The sequence below is a fragment of the Corvus moneduloides genome, chromosome 4 (assembly GCF_009650955.1).
Source record: "Corvus moneduloides isolate bCorMon1 chromosome 4, bCorMon1.pri, whole genome shotgun sequence".
In the NCBI taxonomy this organism is placed as follows: Eukaryota; Metazoa; Chordata; class Aves; order Passeriformes; family Corvidae; genus Corvus; species Corvus moneduloides.
Window position 1 is genome coordinate 1,339,652 of NC_045479.1, and position 14,000 is coordinate 1,353,651.

Genomic DNA, 14,000 nt, shown 5'->3' on the forward strand with positions numbered 1-14,000 from the left:
TGAGTACCATGATCCTTAATGCCATGGCATAAGGAGCCAGCTCATCTCAATGAAAAGACGGTTGTATGTTCCTGGATGCCACGTAAGGACAGCAGAGTGCTACGACAGCTGCCTTTCCCTGGGTACCTCAATGACCCCAGGCTCCTTCCAGAGTCAGTGGAGGAGACTCCACCAGAGTGTGATTTGGTGGAATGATCACTGTTACAGAATAGGTACTTTCTGTTTCAGTAAAAAATTCTTTAATACAGAAGTCAGTATCTGGCTTTAATTCCATCTGCTCTGAAATCACTCAAAAACCATTCATTTTCTATCATTTTCTAATTCTCTTCTCTAATGGTTTCTGAATCTTTTTCAGTACAAACCTGGTCTATTAGGACTAATCTCCTGCTAGAAGGTCGGTTGTGACATTAAAATGGTGTTCCCAGCTAAGAAAAGCAACTCTTCTATTCACTGGCTAAAGGCACTGAGTTAGCCATATAATAGGTATTTTGCTTTCATTTCAAAAATATGCACTGTAAAATTAACTTCCAGATCCTTATTAAGAAATATTTAATTGGTTAGCTGAGGATCACAACTGTGTCCCCTAGCCTTTTTCATTACCCTGAAAGCTTACTCATACGCAAGGATTTTATAGCAGTGTAAAAGGTAGACTCCATAGTCCTAGTTTAGAAATTGAAACAGTTTAATTAAATGCATCTTTAGACTGACTGCTACAAACCACAATATGGCACTCCATTGAATTTAAACCTGTTTTGTTCACTTAGTCCCTATAGAAACTGAAGATACTGCAAGCCATATTTACAACCGTTGCAAAGCTTCTCAGCAGAGCAAGCTTAACTGAGTTTTGTCCCCTCTCCTCCAAAACATGGGCAAACGAAGCAATGTAAAGGAGGAGGAGCCCAGCTATGAGCCAGCAATTTCGCCCTATCCCATCAGCTCTTTGCTGTCCTAGCCATCCTTCTAACCTGCTTAACCCAAAAGCCAGTGCAGAGAATCTGGGTTTAAATTAAATTAAATTAAATTAAATTAAATACGTCAACATCACTGCCAATAAGAGCAGTAGTAAGACCTCAAATACAATTTTAGTAATACTCTGGTTACACCTTACACATCCCACTAGGCTTGAACCGGTAAAGGCAAGTTCTGTGTACATAGGGCAAATCTAAGCCTGCTGAATTAGACACAAGCATTCCTAAGACCTTTCAGATTCATTTCAAATAAAACCTGTATTACCCTTCTAGGCACCAGGAGACAACAATGGAGATCACTCCTCCGTGAGGTGTGGTTTTACTTGGTTCCTCTTCTGTAAAACTCTGCTCCTTGCAGAAGCTACAAAATGTCATCAAATTGCACTGGCCAATTGAGCCTGGTCAGTTTCTCTCAGGATGTGCTCACAAACCAAAATAGATTGGTCTAAGTGTTTGGTGTCCTTTCTCAGACCAGTACAGTATTAATACAGTACTGACTTTCCCATGTATTTTAACTATAATCATTCAAAGGATCAAATACTAGTACATAAATATATAATGTAAATAGTGTGAGGCTTTTTCCATGAGATTTTGCAGTAGTGAAGAACACTATCCTTGGAAAATAACGCCAACCTGCAATTTTCAGGCAATTAATTTCCTTGAAATATAGACAAATACTTTATTCTTCAAGCAATAATCACAGAATACACTTTAGCTTTGTCACCAGAATTTCTTTTTATTTAAAAGAACAACAGGAAATGGGGGGGGCGGGAGGGGGGGCGGGAAGACTTCTATTAAAGGACAATTCACTGAAAGGTCTTTTAGCTGGCAATTGTCAGCACAGCTCAGGGCCAATGGATCAAATTTAACTCTCAAAAGTGCTGATGGTTGTATGAGTCTTCACAGTAGGGGCTGGAGCTCTTGCCCACTCAAGTTCAATTTTTGGTGTTACCATGGGATGTAGGAACTGGGATCTTGGTGAGCAAAGATTTGCTCAGTATTTGATGCACTGGGTAAAGTGGTATTCTTAAAATCACTAGCCTCCCAAGCAGCTAGTAAGCCAGCAGGAGGTTAGTAGGAAGAGAAAGTAATTGTCCTTTGTGCCTCCGAAAATAGCCAATATTAAAGAATCCTCTTATGTATTACCTTCGTTTCAATCTACGCTTGCAGCTCAAAGGAAAAGAAAGAGGCTGGAGGAGACAGAAAATAAAGCTGTCAGAAATATTATAGGAGACCCTCCTCAAGCTGTCATGAAGTGTATGGTCTCCTCACCTAGAAGCCTGTGCAGCCAGAAAGGATGAGTGCTCTGTAGGCAATAAAAACTTATTCAGACAATGCACTTTACACACACACAGTGTACTGTGCATGTCCCTGTGCATTCACCACGTGCCTGAAGAGGCCGGAGACCTGGGGAAAGGCACTGCAAGAGTGATCCTCAGATACTTATCCAGGATGTCCATAGTGCAGCCAGCACCACGTGGACTCCACTGTACGTAAGTCATCTGAAATCCACTTTACATGCAGCCTCTGCTCTCCACGCAGTGCCCAAAGAAGGTGGAAGTGCACCACGACCAGCAGTAGAATGCAAACCTAATGCTCTGATCTTGACCTGAATGTTGTTATCTGTTAGCAAGTTTCCCAAAATGAAACAGATTTGGCTGCTGATTTCCCTAATCCTACTGTTTGGTCACAAAACTGAAAAGAAATTTTCTTTGGGTCTGGGCACAACATGAAAAAGAAAGAAAGCTCTCCAAAGCCCCCAGTACTTCAGTGCTACTGGAAAGGAGCTCACTTTTGTTTCAAGCTTCAATGTAAATGCTGTCTAAACCAAATTTGGGTCTGAACTTGACTACATAATATATCCTAAGTGATTAACTGGACTATATCTAACATCTTGAGGATATGGAGAATATAAGCAAAACAGATTACAAAATCCCCTGGACTTACAGTAAAGGAGACTTAAAGGCTTTACAAGGGCCATTCCAGTAGGCTCCAGATGCCCACTTCCTCACCAGCAACATTCCCACTGCCTTCTGTATGAGCACAGCTCTGCCTGTTCAGGGAACATGCGAGGATCCTCATGTTGAAAACAGGAAAAAGAAAACTTCTTTGCTAATAGGAAAAAAATCCTTGTAATAATACTAATCTATTTATAATGGTCAAAAAATATGACAGCTTACAACAGCGTCAGAGCAGTGCTTTGGCAATATTTTAGCATAGTGCTGTATTTTTAGAAGGACTGTTCATTTACTTTCTCCTAAATGCTGCAGTTCTTATTTTTCAACAAACGTTCTGTTTTTTTGGTGTATCATATGCCAACATCAGAGTGTTTTATCTCAGGGTAAGTAGGAACTGCAGGCAAAAACAAAGCTCCTGCACACACGCTGCTGTACAGCAGCACTGCCAGAGATGCCAAATCCCAGTCTCCTCCCGTGCTTTATGCAGTGAGAGCTCCACCACTTACAAACCTTCCTGGAACGCGGCGCTCCGTTTTTACAACGAGTAACAGAAAACTGCTGGGTTTCTTCATCCTGAGCATTGAGGAACTATTCCATTGTAAACAATAGGGCTGACAGTTTAATGATATTGCTCAACCTAACTGATTCTGGCAAGCAGCACGTACGATCAGAGTGCAGCAAGATGTGTTTAAGCACTTTTATGTTTTCTCAGCACAGGGTACCTTACCATTTCAAAATTCATCTGCAAGCTACCTGTGAACTTCAGTGTAAAACTGTAAGCTCTCTGTTAAGTCTCACCTGGGCCTACAAGATCATGACAACAGGATGATCCTAATCCCTCAGAGCCTCTACAGCCAAGACCTATAGACAAAATCCACAGGCTCTTATTTTCTTTCTAAAAGGCACGTATGAGCTTCCATTGCTTACAAAAACTTATACTAGGCTGAATTAAATACATGTGCACCCACATGTTAACTGAATTAACTTGAAACCATCAATACATCTCAAATGTCCATCTGTTTACACAAGCCACTTGCAGCTTTCAAGTCTTGTGCTCCTTACAGTGTAACTCTCAACCAAAACAGTCTAAGTGCAAGCAGAAAGCTCTGCTGTGAGATTTCCATGCATAATGACCATGTGTTTATTGGGTTTTCATGTTCAAATCATGTCAGAATAGACATGCTATCCATTTGCAAGATGCAACACATCCGTGCCAGCCTCTCCCTCTTCAGCTGCAGAAGCCTCATAAAACAAAGCTGGCTCTAACCTGGACAGATATAGCTAAATTTAAAAAACCTCTCTGCAATTTCAGTTTGATAGCTGTAAATGGTATAGCTTGCAGGACAAAGAATTAATTTTGAGGCAATAATGTACCTTCCAGGTCTGGGAAGGATTAAGAGCAGCAGATACAAGTAGCTGTTTTCAGGTAAATTTCAGGTGATAAAAGACTTCAACCAAAAACTTTGTACTAGCTCCTCATAAGAAGTTGCCTTTTAATCTGAGTGGCCCACTTCAGCAAGGCTGTGCGCAACTAGCTGGATTTCAACTGGCAGGATTAAAGCCAGGACACATTATCCTACAGTTCTACAGCTGGAATCAAACTTCCTTTCCTAACCTGAACTAAACTTAGTATTTCACTTTTCAACAGAGATGGAGTGAAATGCAGCTCTATTAAAAATTAAAAAGTCAACCAAAGTCATTTTCTCTCTGATTTTAGGCTATTGCTGGCTTTCCTGTCAGAAGAGGTCAATGTTGTCAACAACAGCAAAAGCTACCTGTGCCAGCATGTGAAACCAGCCTCTCAGAGAAAACAGTTCTCATCAGACACCGTCCTCCTGGATGTCCCTACTGTATTGCTGTTGTTGATGATGATGAGGATTGCGATGTTGAACGCCTACAAATCTCCCATGTGCCTATTTCGTTGGCCTGCTGTTTTGGTTCTTTTTTTTTAAAAAAAGAAAAAAAAAAGCTCGAGGCCATTATTCATGAGCAGTAAGAAAACAAATCACTCTTAGACCTACTCCTCTTGCAGATTCCCACACTTATTACCCAAAATCCCACAGCTCGCTATTGGTTCTACCCTTGACCAAAGTGCAGGGCTGAGGCAGCATGCCATCCCCTGGGAAAAGCCGATCACGTTCCTCCCGGCAAGCGGCTCCGGTTATTCTAGGATCGCAGTCGGGCTGGAATAAAGTCCCCTAACTTTTCAGAGAAGGCAGCGCTCGCTCCCAACGCTAGTGCCTGAGGAGCCGCGGGGACGAGCGCGGCCGCGCTCTGACCGGGAAGTCGCTTTTCCCCCCTGACCCGTTTTCTTTTTGAGAGGAAAAGAGCCGAAACGAGCAAACCGAGAGCCTTCAGCCCCTTCCACAGAGCCACCCTCCTGCTCGGGCAAAAGCGAGGACGGTGCCTCGCAGAAACACATAAAGATGCTCATGCCGGTGCCCCCCACCCCGGTGCCGGTGCGATGCCCGCCGTACCCCCCGCTCGCCCCTGCGCGCTCCCCGGCAGCGGCGCGGCGGCCGCCGCCGCTCGGCACTCACGCACGGAGAGGCAATTACAATAATTTAAAGCTTCCTGTCCGCCGGCTCCGCCGGGATCCCGAGGGCTGAGCCATGCCCGGGCAGGGCGCGGAGCAGCGGCTGCCCCACCACACACGCGCGGGCACCGCGGCCGGACCGCCCCCGCCCGCCCCCAGCCCCGGCGGCAGCAGGAGCAGGAGCAGCAGCAACAGCAGGAGGAGGAGGAGGAGGAGAGGAGGAGGAAAGGGGGGGGGCGTGACAAGTTGTGCCAAACTTCGGGAGGTGTGCGAGCGCCCGGGAGGAAGCCGGCCGAGCTGGGCTGACAGCCGGCCCCGCCGCCTCCCCCGCCCCGCCGGCGGCGCCCACCCCGCCCGCCCCCGGAGCCCCGCGGGGCGCCGAGCGCCGAACGCCCCCGGGGAGCGGCCGCGGCGAGCAACAAAGTTAAAACGGCGGCGGTCGCGCACCTACCCGCTGTCTGTCATGTCTCCTCCGGGCGCGGGGTGCTAAGTGAGACACTGGCGGGGTGGGGAGAGCCAGAGGTGCGGGGAGGGACCGGGAGATGGGTGTTTGGTGAGCTCTTCCTTTCTCTCCCCCCTTCTTCCCACCCCTTCCCCCTTCTCGCTTTCTGTCTCTCAAGGACGAGGTGAAATCCCTTGGCTGGTCATGAGGCGGCTTCAGAGACAAACAACACAATGCGAGTGCAAATAACAAAAGGGGAAAAAAAAAAAAGGAGAGGGAGAGGGAGACCGGGAACAATGGGGGAGGAGAGGCTCGCCGCGCCGCGCCTGGCCGCCGCCGGCACCCCGGCAAGCAGGAGTAGGAGGAGGAGGAGGCGGAGGAGGAAGGCGATATGGTGACAGCGGGGAGGGGGCTGAGCGGGGAGTCCCCCCGGCGCGGCGGGGCTGCCTCAGACCATCCCCGACCTCCTCCCCGCCGCCCGCCCCGCCGCGCACCGGGGTGGCCCTGCGTGGCGGCCACCGGTAAGTGACGCGCCCGCCGCCCCCGCGAACGGCCATCGCCACCACCACCATCCTCATCCTCACAGTCCGCGGAGGGGGCGGGGACGGCGGCTGCCCGCCGGTACAGCCAGCGGTTCAAAGCGGCGGCAGCAGCGGGCCCTTCCCGCCTTCCCCCCTGCTCCGCCCGGGAACTTCTTCACCGAGACGGGTTGTCGCGGGTCCCGGGAACATCGCTCCCGAGTCCCTTCCCGAGGAGCAGTTCCCCCTCCCGCCCTTCTGCTAAGAGTAAACACGCCGAGAGTTGCATGTCCGTGGGCGTGTGCGTGTCCGCTAGCACCTCCCGCACCGACAGACCCTGTCACAGCGGTGCGATCGCGCACATGCCCAGCCGCCCGTGCGGACGCCCGCTGCATCCCCTCTCCTCAGCTCCCACTTCATTCCCAGGACCCCCAGCCGGGCGCTGGAACCCGAGAGAGAGGCAGAAGTTTGGGGTCCCACCGCGCCCTTCCCCTCCGCGCTCTCTCGCAGGAGCCGAAGATGACGCGGTGGGTTCGAAGCCCACCGGTGTCACCCCGCAGCCCCAGGGGTTACCTCAGTGGCCTGCGGGGCCCGGCAGGACTGCGGCCCTCCGCGCTCCTGGAACCCGTGCCCGCGGCGGAGGGGCCCGGGGCAGCCCCCGCCGTGTCACCGCTCCCCCAGGCAGGCGGGGAGCGAGCGCCTGTCTCCGCAGCCCGCCTCTGCCCCGGACCCCGCGGTTACCTCTTCCTCCTCCTGCTCTCCTCCAGCAACCCCCGCCGCTGCTCGGGGCAGCGCAGCCGTGTCCCGGGCTGGCCCCGCCAGCCCGCGGGGACCCGGCCGGCCGCTGCCGAGGCTCCGCGCGTGGGTGGGGGTACGCGCCAGTGGGTGTGGGGGAGTTGTGTTTTCCTCTCGGCAGCAGCCGCTGGTTCTGTCCGTGCCCAGCGCAGCTGCTCGGAGCCGGTCCCGGTGCTGAGGGTGCGACGCGCCCCGGGGCGCGGGGGGACGGCGGCCGCAGCCCGGGTCTGGGAGGGGTGGCGGTACCCCGCCGCTAATAAAGTCACGCTCTCCAAGTACCAGGTCTGCCTTTCGCTCGCTCTCTCTCTTGTTTACTTACGGGGTCTTTTATTTTTAACGGAGCGGTTTGTACACGTGCTTTTCCGAAGCGCCGAAGCCGGCTGGACGGGGTTCGAGCCTCAGAGCGGGAAACGCAGAAATCTGCACCCTGAGCCAAATTGCTCAAAGAAGAGCAAGTTCGGTTATTATTCATCTCCACGAGGGAAGTCTTATCTTCTACAAATATTTGATACTGGGACAAGTCCAATAATTAACAAGAACAATCAAACAATTTCACTGCCTTCTTGGGGATTTAAAAAGTCATCATCTGGAATTCATGAACATTACAACCTTTTTTTTTCCCCCCGTGCTTGGATATGTTACTGTATATGATCTTTTCAGTGTGTGTGTGTCCCTAAGTGATTTTACCCTTTCATGCAAAAATATGCAAACCATTAACAGCACAGATAATATTCACAACTGCTGATTCAGTGAGACTTCAGACCTCTCCGTAGGAGTGGTGAGAGAGGGTGGTAACCCTGACGGGAAAAGGAGAAAAAAAAGAAAAGAGCTGGAGGAATGTTTCTTTCTTGGCTTCCTCCCTACCTCTGTGGCAGGAACTCCCACGGGAGTCCTGTGGGTGGGATGGGAGCAGGGCAGATGGGAGCTTGGCCAGCCCTGTATAGGTGCAAGCATCAGCTCTCCCAGCCAGCCCTGTAACTCCTCATACCAGAGAAAAACCCAGGCTGGGGCTCCTGAGCTCTGCAGCAACATTTCTGGCACGGTGCAGACCTGGGGTGCGGGAAGCAGCATGGTTTTCAGGACCTGCAGTGAGCCAAGCGGGACAGACAGGGAACTGGCCATGGTCCAATTGTATCAAAAACCCCCAAACACTAAGCCAACCCCAAATTTGCCTCTTCTGAATTAAATTCAGACTTTTGAGAAAGGTGGACACATGCTAAGTGGTAATGTTTCACCCTGCACTGTCCCAATCACCAAACTGGGCATGAAGGCTGGCACTGGCTGTCAAAGTTACGTGTTCTCAGCCCCCACCTGCTCATGCAAATCCTGCTTGTGATGGCTGCTGACCTTTAGTGCTGCATAGGCAATGAGACAGTCCGGGCATGGAGGTCTGCTCAGGTCATCTCAAACCTGGGGACCTACAGCCAAACTTCCATGGGACACACATGGCTTTGTGTGTCCTCCCCATATCTTTCAGAACTCTTCTCTATTCATACCCTTCCCACACCATTTTTTCTTTGCAGAAGCACTCCTCCCCCCACCCCTTTACTACTTGCTTTATGCCAACTCCTCCTTACAATCATGATAAAGTTCCTTGCAGTTCAACACAAGAAAGGAATAAGGGTGGCTGGGTCCAAAACTAATCTGGTGCAAAGAGAGAAAGCCAAATGCGGGTGCATTTTATTTAAGATCAAAAGCACAATGGTGTGAGATTGTATTATGCTCTCCACAGGAGCTGTATTTTTCTAGTTCTACAATAGGATTAAGGTGTTCAGTGGAAAAGAGAATTACAAAAAAAAAAAAAAGAGAAAGAAAGAAAGAAAGAAAAAAAGCCCCATTGGACTGCTAGTAGCTGCATTTGAGTTTGTCTTGAATAATGAGGATATTTCATTCCTCAAAGACACTAGCATCCTATTTCCAAATGCTTTTTAAAACAATTTTGAATGCCCATAATAATTTAATTTTTGCTATTTATTGCTAAGAATTAATTTTGAGGGGGGTTATTTATTTATTTAAAGGAAGGATGTTGCCATTTCTGCATTGACTCATTTCAACATTTTCAGTCAACCAAATGCTTTTTAGTAGAACCTAAAGACATCTCCTTATTTAGCCCTGCATATTTGAGTGCACAGGATGTTGAATGTTAGCACACACGGGCTGGACACAGCTGGGAGCACAGCTTCAAGCCACTTTTCCACCCTGAATAACTAAAGAAAGTGCAAAAGAAAATTTTCAGTGCAACTTACCCAGTGAAAAGTAGGCTACTGTGTAAAAATTGCTAGCTATTTTAAATTTGAAATTTGCAAAGGTCTGGCTGACTCTCAGTTTTCCAGCACTAGGGAAGCATGGCCTGAGCCTAGTTCTGTTCTAGCGTTCATGGAACATGACTGTGTTGAAATGAAAGGTATCACACACCTTTACCGTGAGCAGTGTGCACCTAAAAATTAGTTTGTGGAGGTGTTTTATGCATAGTGCTGTGTTCAATAGGTTTCCCCCACCCACCCCTGAACCTGCTAGTTCACCAATTAAAGTTTTATGTATGATTCTAAGGAAAAAAAATTTACAGATAGATCTCTCTGCTCACACAGAGCTAATCTGTCTTCAGTTTTCCCTGACTTTGTCCCTTTACTACCACTCTTCACCAGCTGCCTTTTGCCTCATCCTCCTAGAAAATTCATAGCGCCAGTTTTCTACTCCATTGGGTCTTGGCACACTCATTTTCACGAGAGCTGCTGTAAAATGCCACCTTTCTTACATGGAAATGGTTTGTTGCTACTTCTCAGAGGTATAAATGACAGCATTGAACAACAAAGCCTGAGTTCTATAAAACAACATTATCTTTGTGCCAGAGTAATCCAATTATTGAGGTACTGTGATAACCTTAAAGCCATATCAAAATGAAGAAACCACTTAGGAACTTACAAACATCTGTTTTCATATCAGAGAGCATCAGCACAAGAACACCCTTACGTGGTCCTAATCAGTCCAAGCACCGCTCTCATCTTTTACATTCAGCATGGCTTATCTGCTCCTCCATAATAAAATCAGGTTGCACTGATTTCTGCTAGTAGGGAAAGCCTCTGTTGCTTAAATTAAAGCAATGTGGTTCTATGCAGGTCTTGTCTCCATTCTCCCAGAGGCAATAGAGAATCCCATCTATGATATTTCAAAAAGACATTAAAATAACTTCCTAGGGAACATAAAACATGCTGCTGTTGCGTCCCTGAATAGGGCGCTCTCTGCGGTTTCTTGTTAGCTGGTTCCTGAAATTAAATGATAGAATCATGTTTCAGCAACTTGCAGTTTGGATCCCACATTTAGGTTCTATTAATTAAACAAGGAATGTATTTATTTTTAGTAGAAGGTGCACACAAAATCTAAAAGATACAGGAAACGTTGATTAAATTAAATGTCAGTGTAGCGTTCTATAATTTAAACTACTGCAGGCACATGGAATGATAAAGAGAAAAGGAAGCCAGCTGAAAAAGTTAAGATACTTGTTTTAAGTTCTCCATGCTGAGCAAAAATTAAGTATTACAGGAATCTGTAAACAGCTTTCAGCTTCAGTAATGGATCAAAGGCACAAGCCACAATCATCTATCATGCTACCAGTAGTAACCCGTAGATTTCAATGAGATTACTCATGTATATATAAAAATAAGCATAATCTATCAGGACATGCAGATGTATGAAGACAGTCACAAGGATGGACTTAAGAAGCAGGCTGGAACTTCATTAGCACAATATTTTCACATGTCAAACAGTTAAATGGGCCCGGTGCAGGGATTACAAAATGACAATTTAGGGCAGATCTTCCCTAATCTCTCTTTTAAAATGAGCTCACATCTCAAGACCACCCCTCAACCCTTCCCCAAGAAAAAGGAGGAGGACCTAAACCCCACAACACTTCATTTAGGTTTGCTTCTTTCCTAGGCATAAATCCAATTGCAAAGTTCCAGATCTCTTTTTTATTTTCAGCCTTAGTCCACACTGAACATGATCAAAAGCTTTCTGTCAATTCCAACAGATGAATAAATACGTATATTCTCCCATATTCCATTTCCAAATCCATCTTTTCAGCCCACCTCTGACTTTGTGGTGTTACAAAGGCCATCAAAACATTCAAGCCTCTCCAACTCTATCCTAATAGAAGAACGTGCCTTTCTGGATACCAGAATACCCCATCAAGAGACAGCGTCCCAAAATCACAGATTATCCACTGTGATACAGGAGAGGATTAAGACCCAAACCTTAATTTCACTTTTGTGCCTGCCAGAAGTGAGAGAACCCATCCAGGATCACAGCTGGAGGTCTCATGCATATATTCTGGCTGTCCTCTTTCCTTCTTGTCTGTTTACCTCACCACCAGAATAATTAATAGTGTTTTCCACACAGCCTCCACTGGAGGCGGAGGAAGCACTTGCAGGATGAGAAACCATTTGGTGATGCTTGAATACATGTGGACACCACCAAGTCTTGCCTGGCTCGGTGGGGATCAGTCAGGACTAATTAATGAGGGCTGACCATTAGGACAGTGCTGATGTGGAACTTGCAGACCCTCAAGTAATCCAGGTATGTTATCATGGCACACCGCTGCGCACAGTGTGAACTTTAAACTCAAACCAAGGCTGCAACACAGTTTTCAGAGTGATTTCCAAACGTTTCGGGCACTCTACAAGTTGACAAAAATTGTGGCATAGAGCTTTCCAAAAGCAGGTGTCTTTCATTTTTTTTATCTTGCCACATTTTCTTAAACTGGTGATTGACTGAAAAAGGGAGGTAATCAAAATAATCTGCGACTTCTGAAAATAGAGGCCAGTTCCTGTGAGTAAGTTTTAGCAGGACTGAACAGTTAGTGTCTTATCAGTAGCACAGGAACAGGGATTTGTATATACTGTTTTAATAAGATTATTATCTCTACTTCTCCTTAAATGAAAACAAAAGGAAGAAATTGCCGTAAAATAACAGAAAAAATGACTCACTTTCCTGTCATTGCCAAAAGCCTCTAATTTTTGATATAATCAACCTTTGTGCCACAAGATAGAGCTATCTTGTTTTTTAATATATATTTAGGTGCAGTAATTAATACTAAAATAAAAAAAAAAAGTGGGAAAAAGTGGTATGACCTTGTTTAAAATTTAGCACATTGTTGTAGGATTATTCTCCAGCATGTATGCAATAACTAGTACCCTCAAGAAAAGCAAACAAACATAACAAAACCAAACAGAATAAGTAAAAAAATTGCCAAATATCCAACCATAAAATATTCTTTCTTACTACAAACTTTGTTCTCTGAATTTGTGATCATTGTTTGAAAAATCAGAGTGTATACAGTTTTTGCTATAGCATTTCTCATGAAAAGCTGTTTTCTTGCACTACCATCTTTTGTGGAGTAACACAGCTCCTAATATCCTTAAATTGCTATCATAAAAACTAAAAGGAGAGGAGGTTGAACTGCAATGAGATGTCGTTTGTGTTTGTAACAGGGCAATCGTTGATTTAAAATTGGCATTGGAGCTCCTTTTGTGAAATGATTGCTAGGTTAGGAAAACAACCCCTTTAAACTGGCAGCATCTGAATTTCTAAGGAAGAACTCAGGTTTAGCACTTGTTCTGGTCTGTATTGACTATTAGACCTGCACATATTTCTATGTGTGCATATTCTTTTGCTCTGGAAGTATCCTATAGGAATGCTCAAAAGATCACTGTCGAGAAGGCTCAAATAGCTTTATATTTTACCTTTAAGGAAAACAAAACAATGGCATATAAATAAAATTCTTGTAGGAATTCAAAGCCTGTTTTACCTCATGCACCTGCTTACGTGGCTACAGGTATGCAGTGAAGGATAAACAGTGCAAAATATTTTATATTCTGCTTTTCCAGTGTGTGGGCATTCAGGCTGTTCACTACAAATGACTGTACAAGGTGAGAGGCACCGGAGAATCAGGCCCCAAAGATTTTCTAGACTGGATCAGATCACTGGTGCATTAAGTGTGTCACCTCACAGCTGGATGCTCCAAAATGAACCTAGCTATCTGTGCAGTACTGTGGGAACTACTCTGGCAGTCAGGTTGCATCCAGGAGAGGAGAGTGGGGTTTGCCTTTTATTTTCTTAGTGTGTCTAGTCAGAGCTGCCCTTATTTGGAATCAAACTGTTCAGATTCCTTAACAGTTATCTGACTCTTGTTGTGAAACAGGATGTAAGACATGGCATTAGAAATTATAAATAATAGCATGAGAGAAAACAAAACAACACAACAAACATTACTTTCTCACTGTATTCATGTGCTTCTGTGGTATAAGAAAATAGTCTGCAATATAAGAAACACATCGTAAGTATTCCATGATTTACATCAGGGTGTTTCACACTGCACAGCTAATTTGTGGAACTTTACAGCTTTATATAATCGATTTATTTAAGTCAGAAATGTGACTTAATATTACATGAACAAAAATTATATACAATATTAGGAATTTCCAGATATCAGCAACATTAAGTAGCACAAATATAACAATGCACAAAGCTGTATAAAGCTGCTGAACCCGGTGAGAATCAAATCTCAGCACATCAAGTCATAGGCACAAATATTCCTAAAACACTTCAACTTGCTGATTTCAGCAGCCAAAGACTCCAAAGCAGACGAGCAAAGCTTAGCACACGTTAGATACATTGATCCTAGTTGTCACATATTCAAAACTATTCTAAAGCAATTACATACCTGCTATCTGACTAAATGTCAATAGCACTTATATGTGACCCTAAATTGCTTTTCTGGAGCTCAGT

At 45.8% G+C, this 14,000-nt stretch overlaps 2 protein-coding genes across 4 annotated transcripts in view; one reads left to right on the forward strand and one right to left on the reverse strand.

The window, feature by feature from the left end:
• SOX5 (SRY-box transcription factor 5) overlaps positions 1-5,984 on the reverse strand; it is a 613,432-nt gene extending 607,448 nt beyond the window's left edge. For 2 of the 3 annotated variants that reach the window (XM_032105160.1, XM_032105153.1), the window contains exon 1: positions 5,485-5,599. The gene's annotated coding sequence lies outside the window, so the exon portion shown is untranslated. Of the gene's footprint in view, positions 1-5,484; positions 5,600-5,913 lie in introns of those variants that run through there. The other variant, XM_032105155.1, reaches the window with a different exon arrangement.
• A 292-nt stretch (positions 5,985-6,276) lies between these two features.
• Positions 6,277-7,498, forward strand: LOC116442349 (basic proline-rich protein-like). The gene is made up of 2 exons (XM_032105166.1): positions 6,277-6,425; positions 6,849-7,498. Exons 1-2 carry the CDS (start codon positions 6,296-6,298, stop codon positions 7,472-7,474), a joined length of 756 nt encoding a protein of 251 aa, XP_031961057.1. The 5' UTR covers positions 6,277-6,295; the 3' UTR covers positions 7,475-7,498.
• Positions 7,499-14,000: the final 6,502 nt, after the last annotated feature.

What these genes read in the sequence shown, in the direction of transcription:
- LOC116442349 (XM_032105166.1), top strand. Translation starts at nt 6,296, where the DNA reads ATGGTGACAGCGGGGAGGGGGCTGAGCGGGGAGTCCCCCCGGCGCGGC. An exon ending in GCCCTGCGTGGCGGCCACCG is followed by an intron (nt 6,426 to 6,848) that starts GTAAGTGACGCG and finishes CTTCATTCCCAG; the next exon opens with GACCCCCAGCCGGGCGCTGG.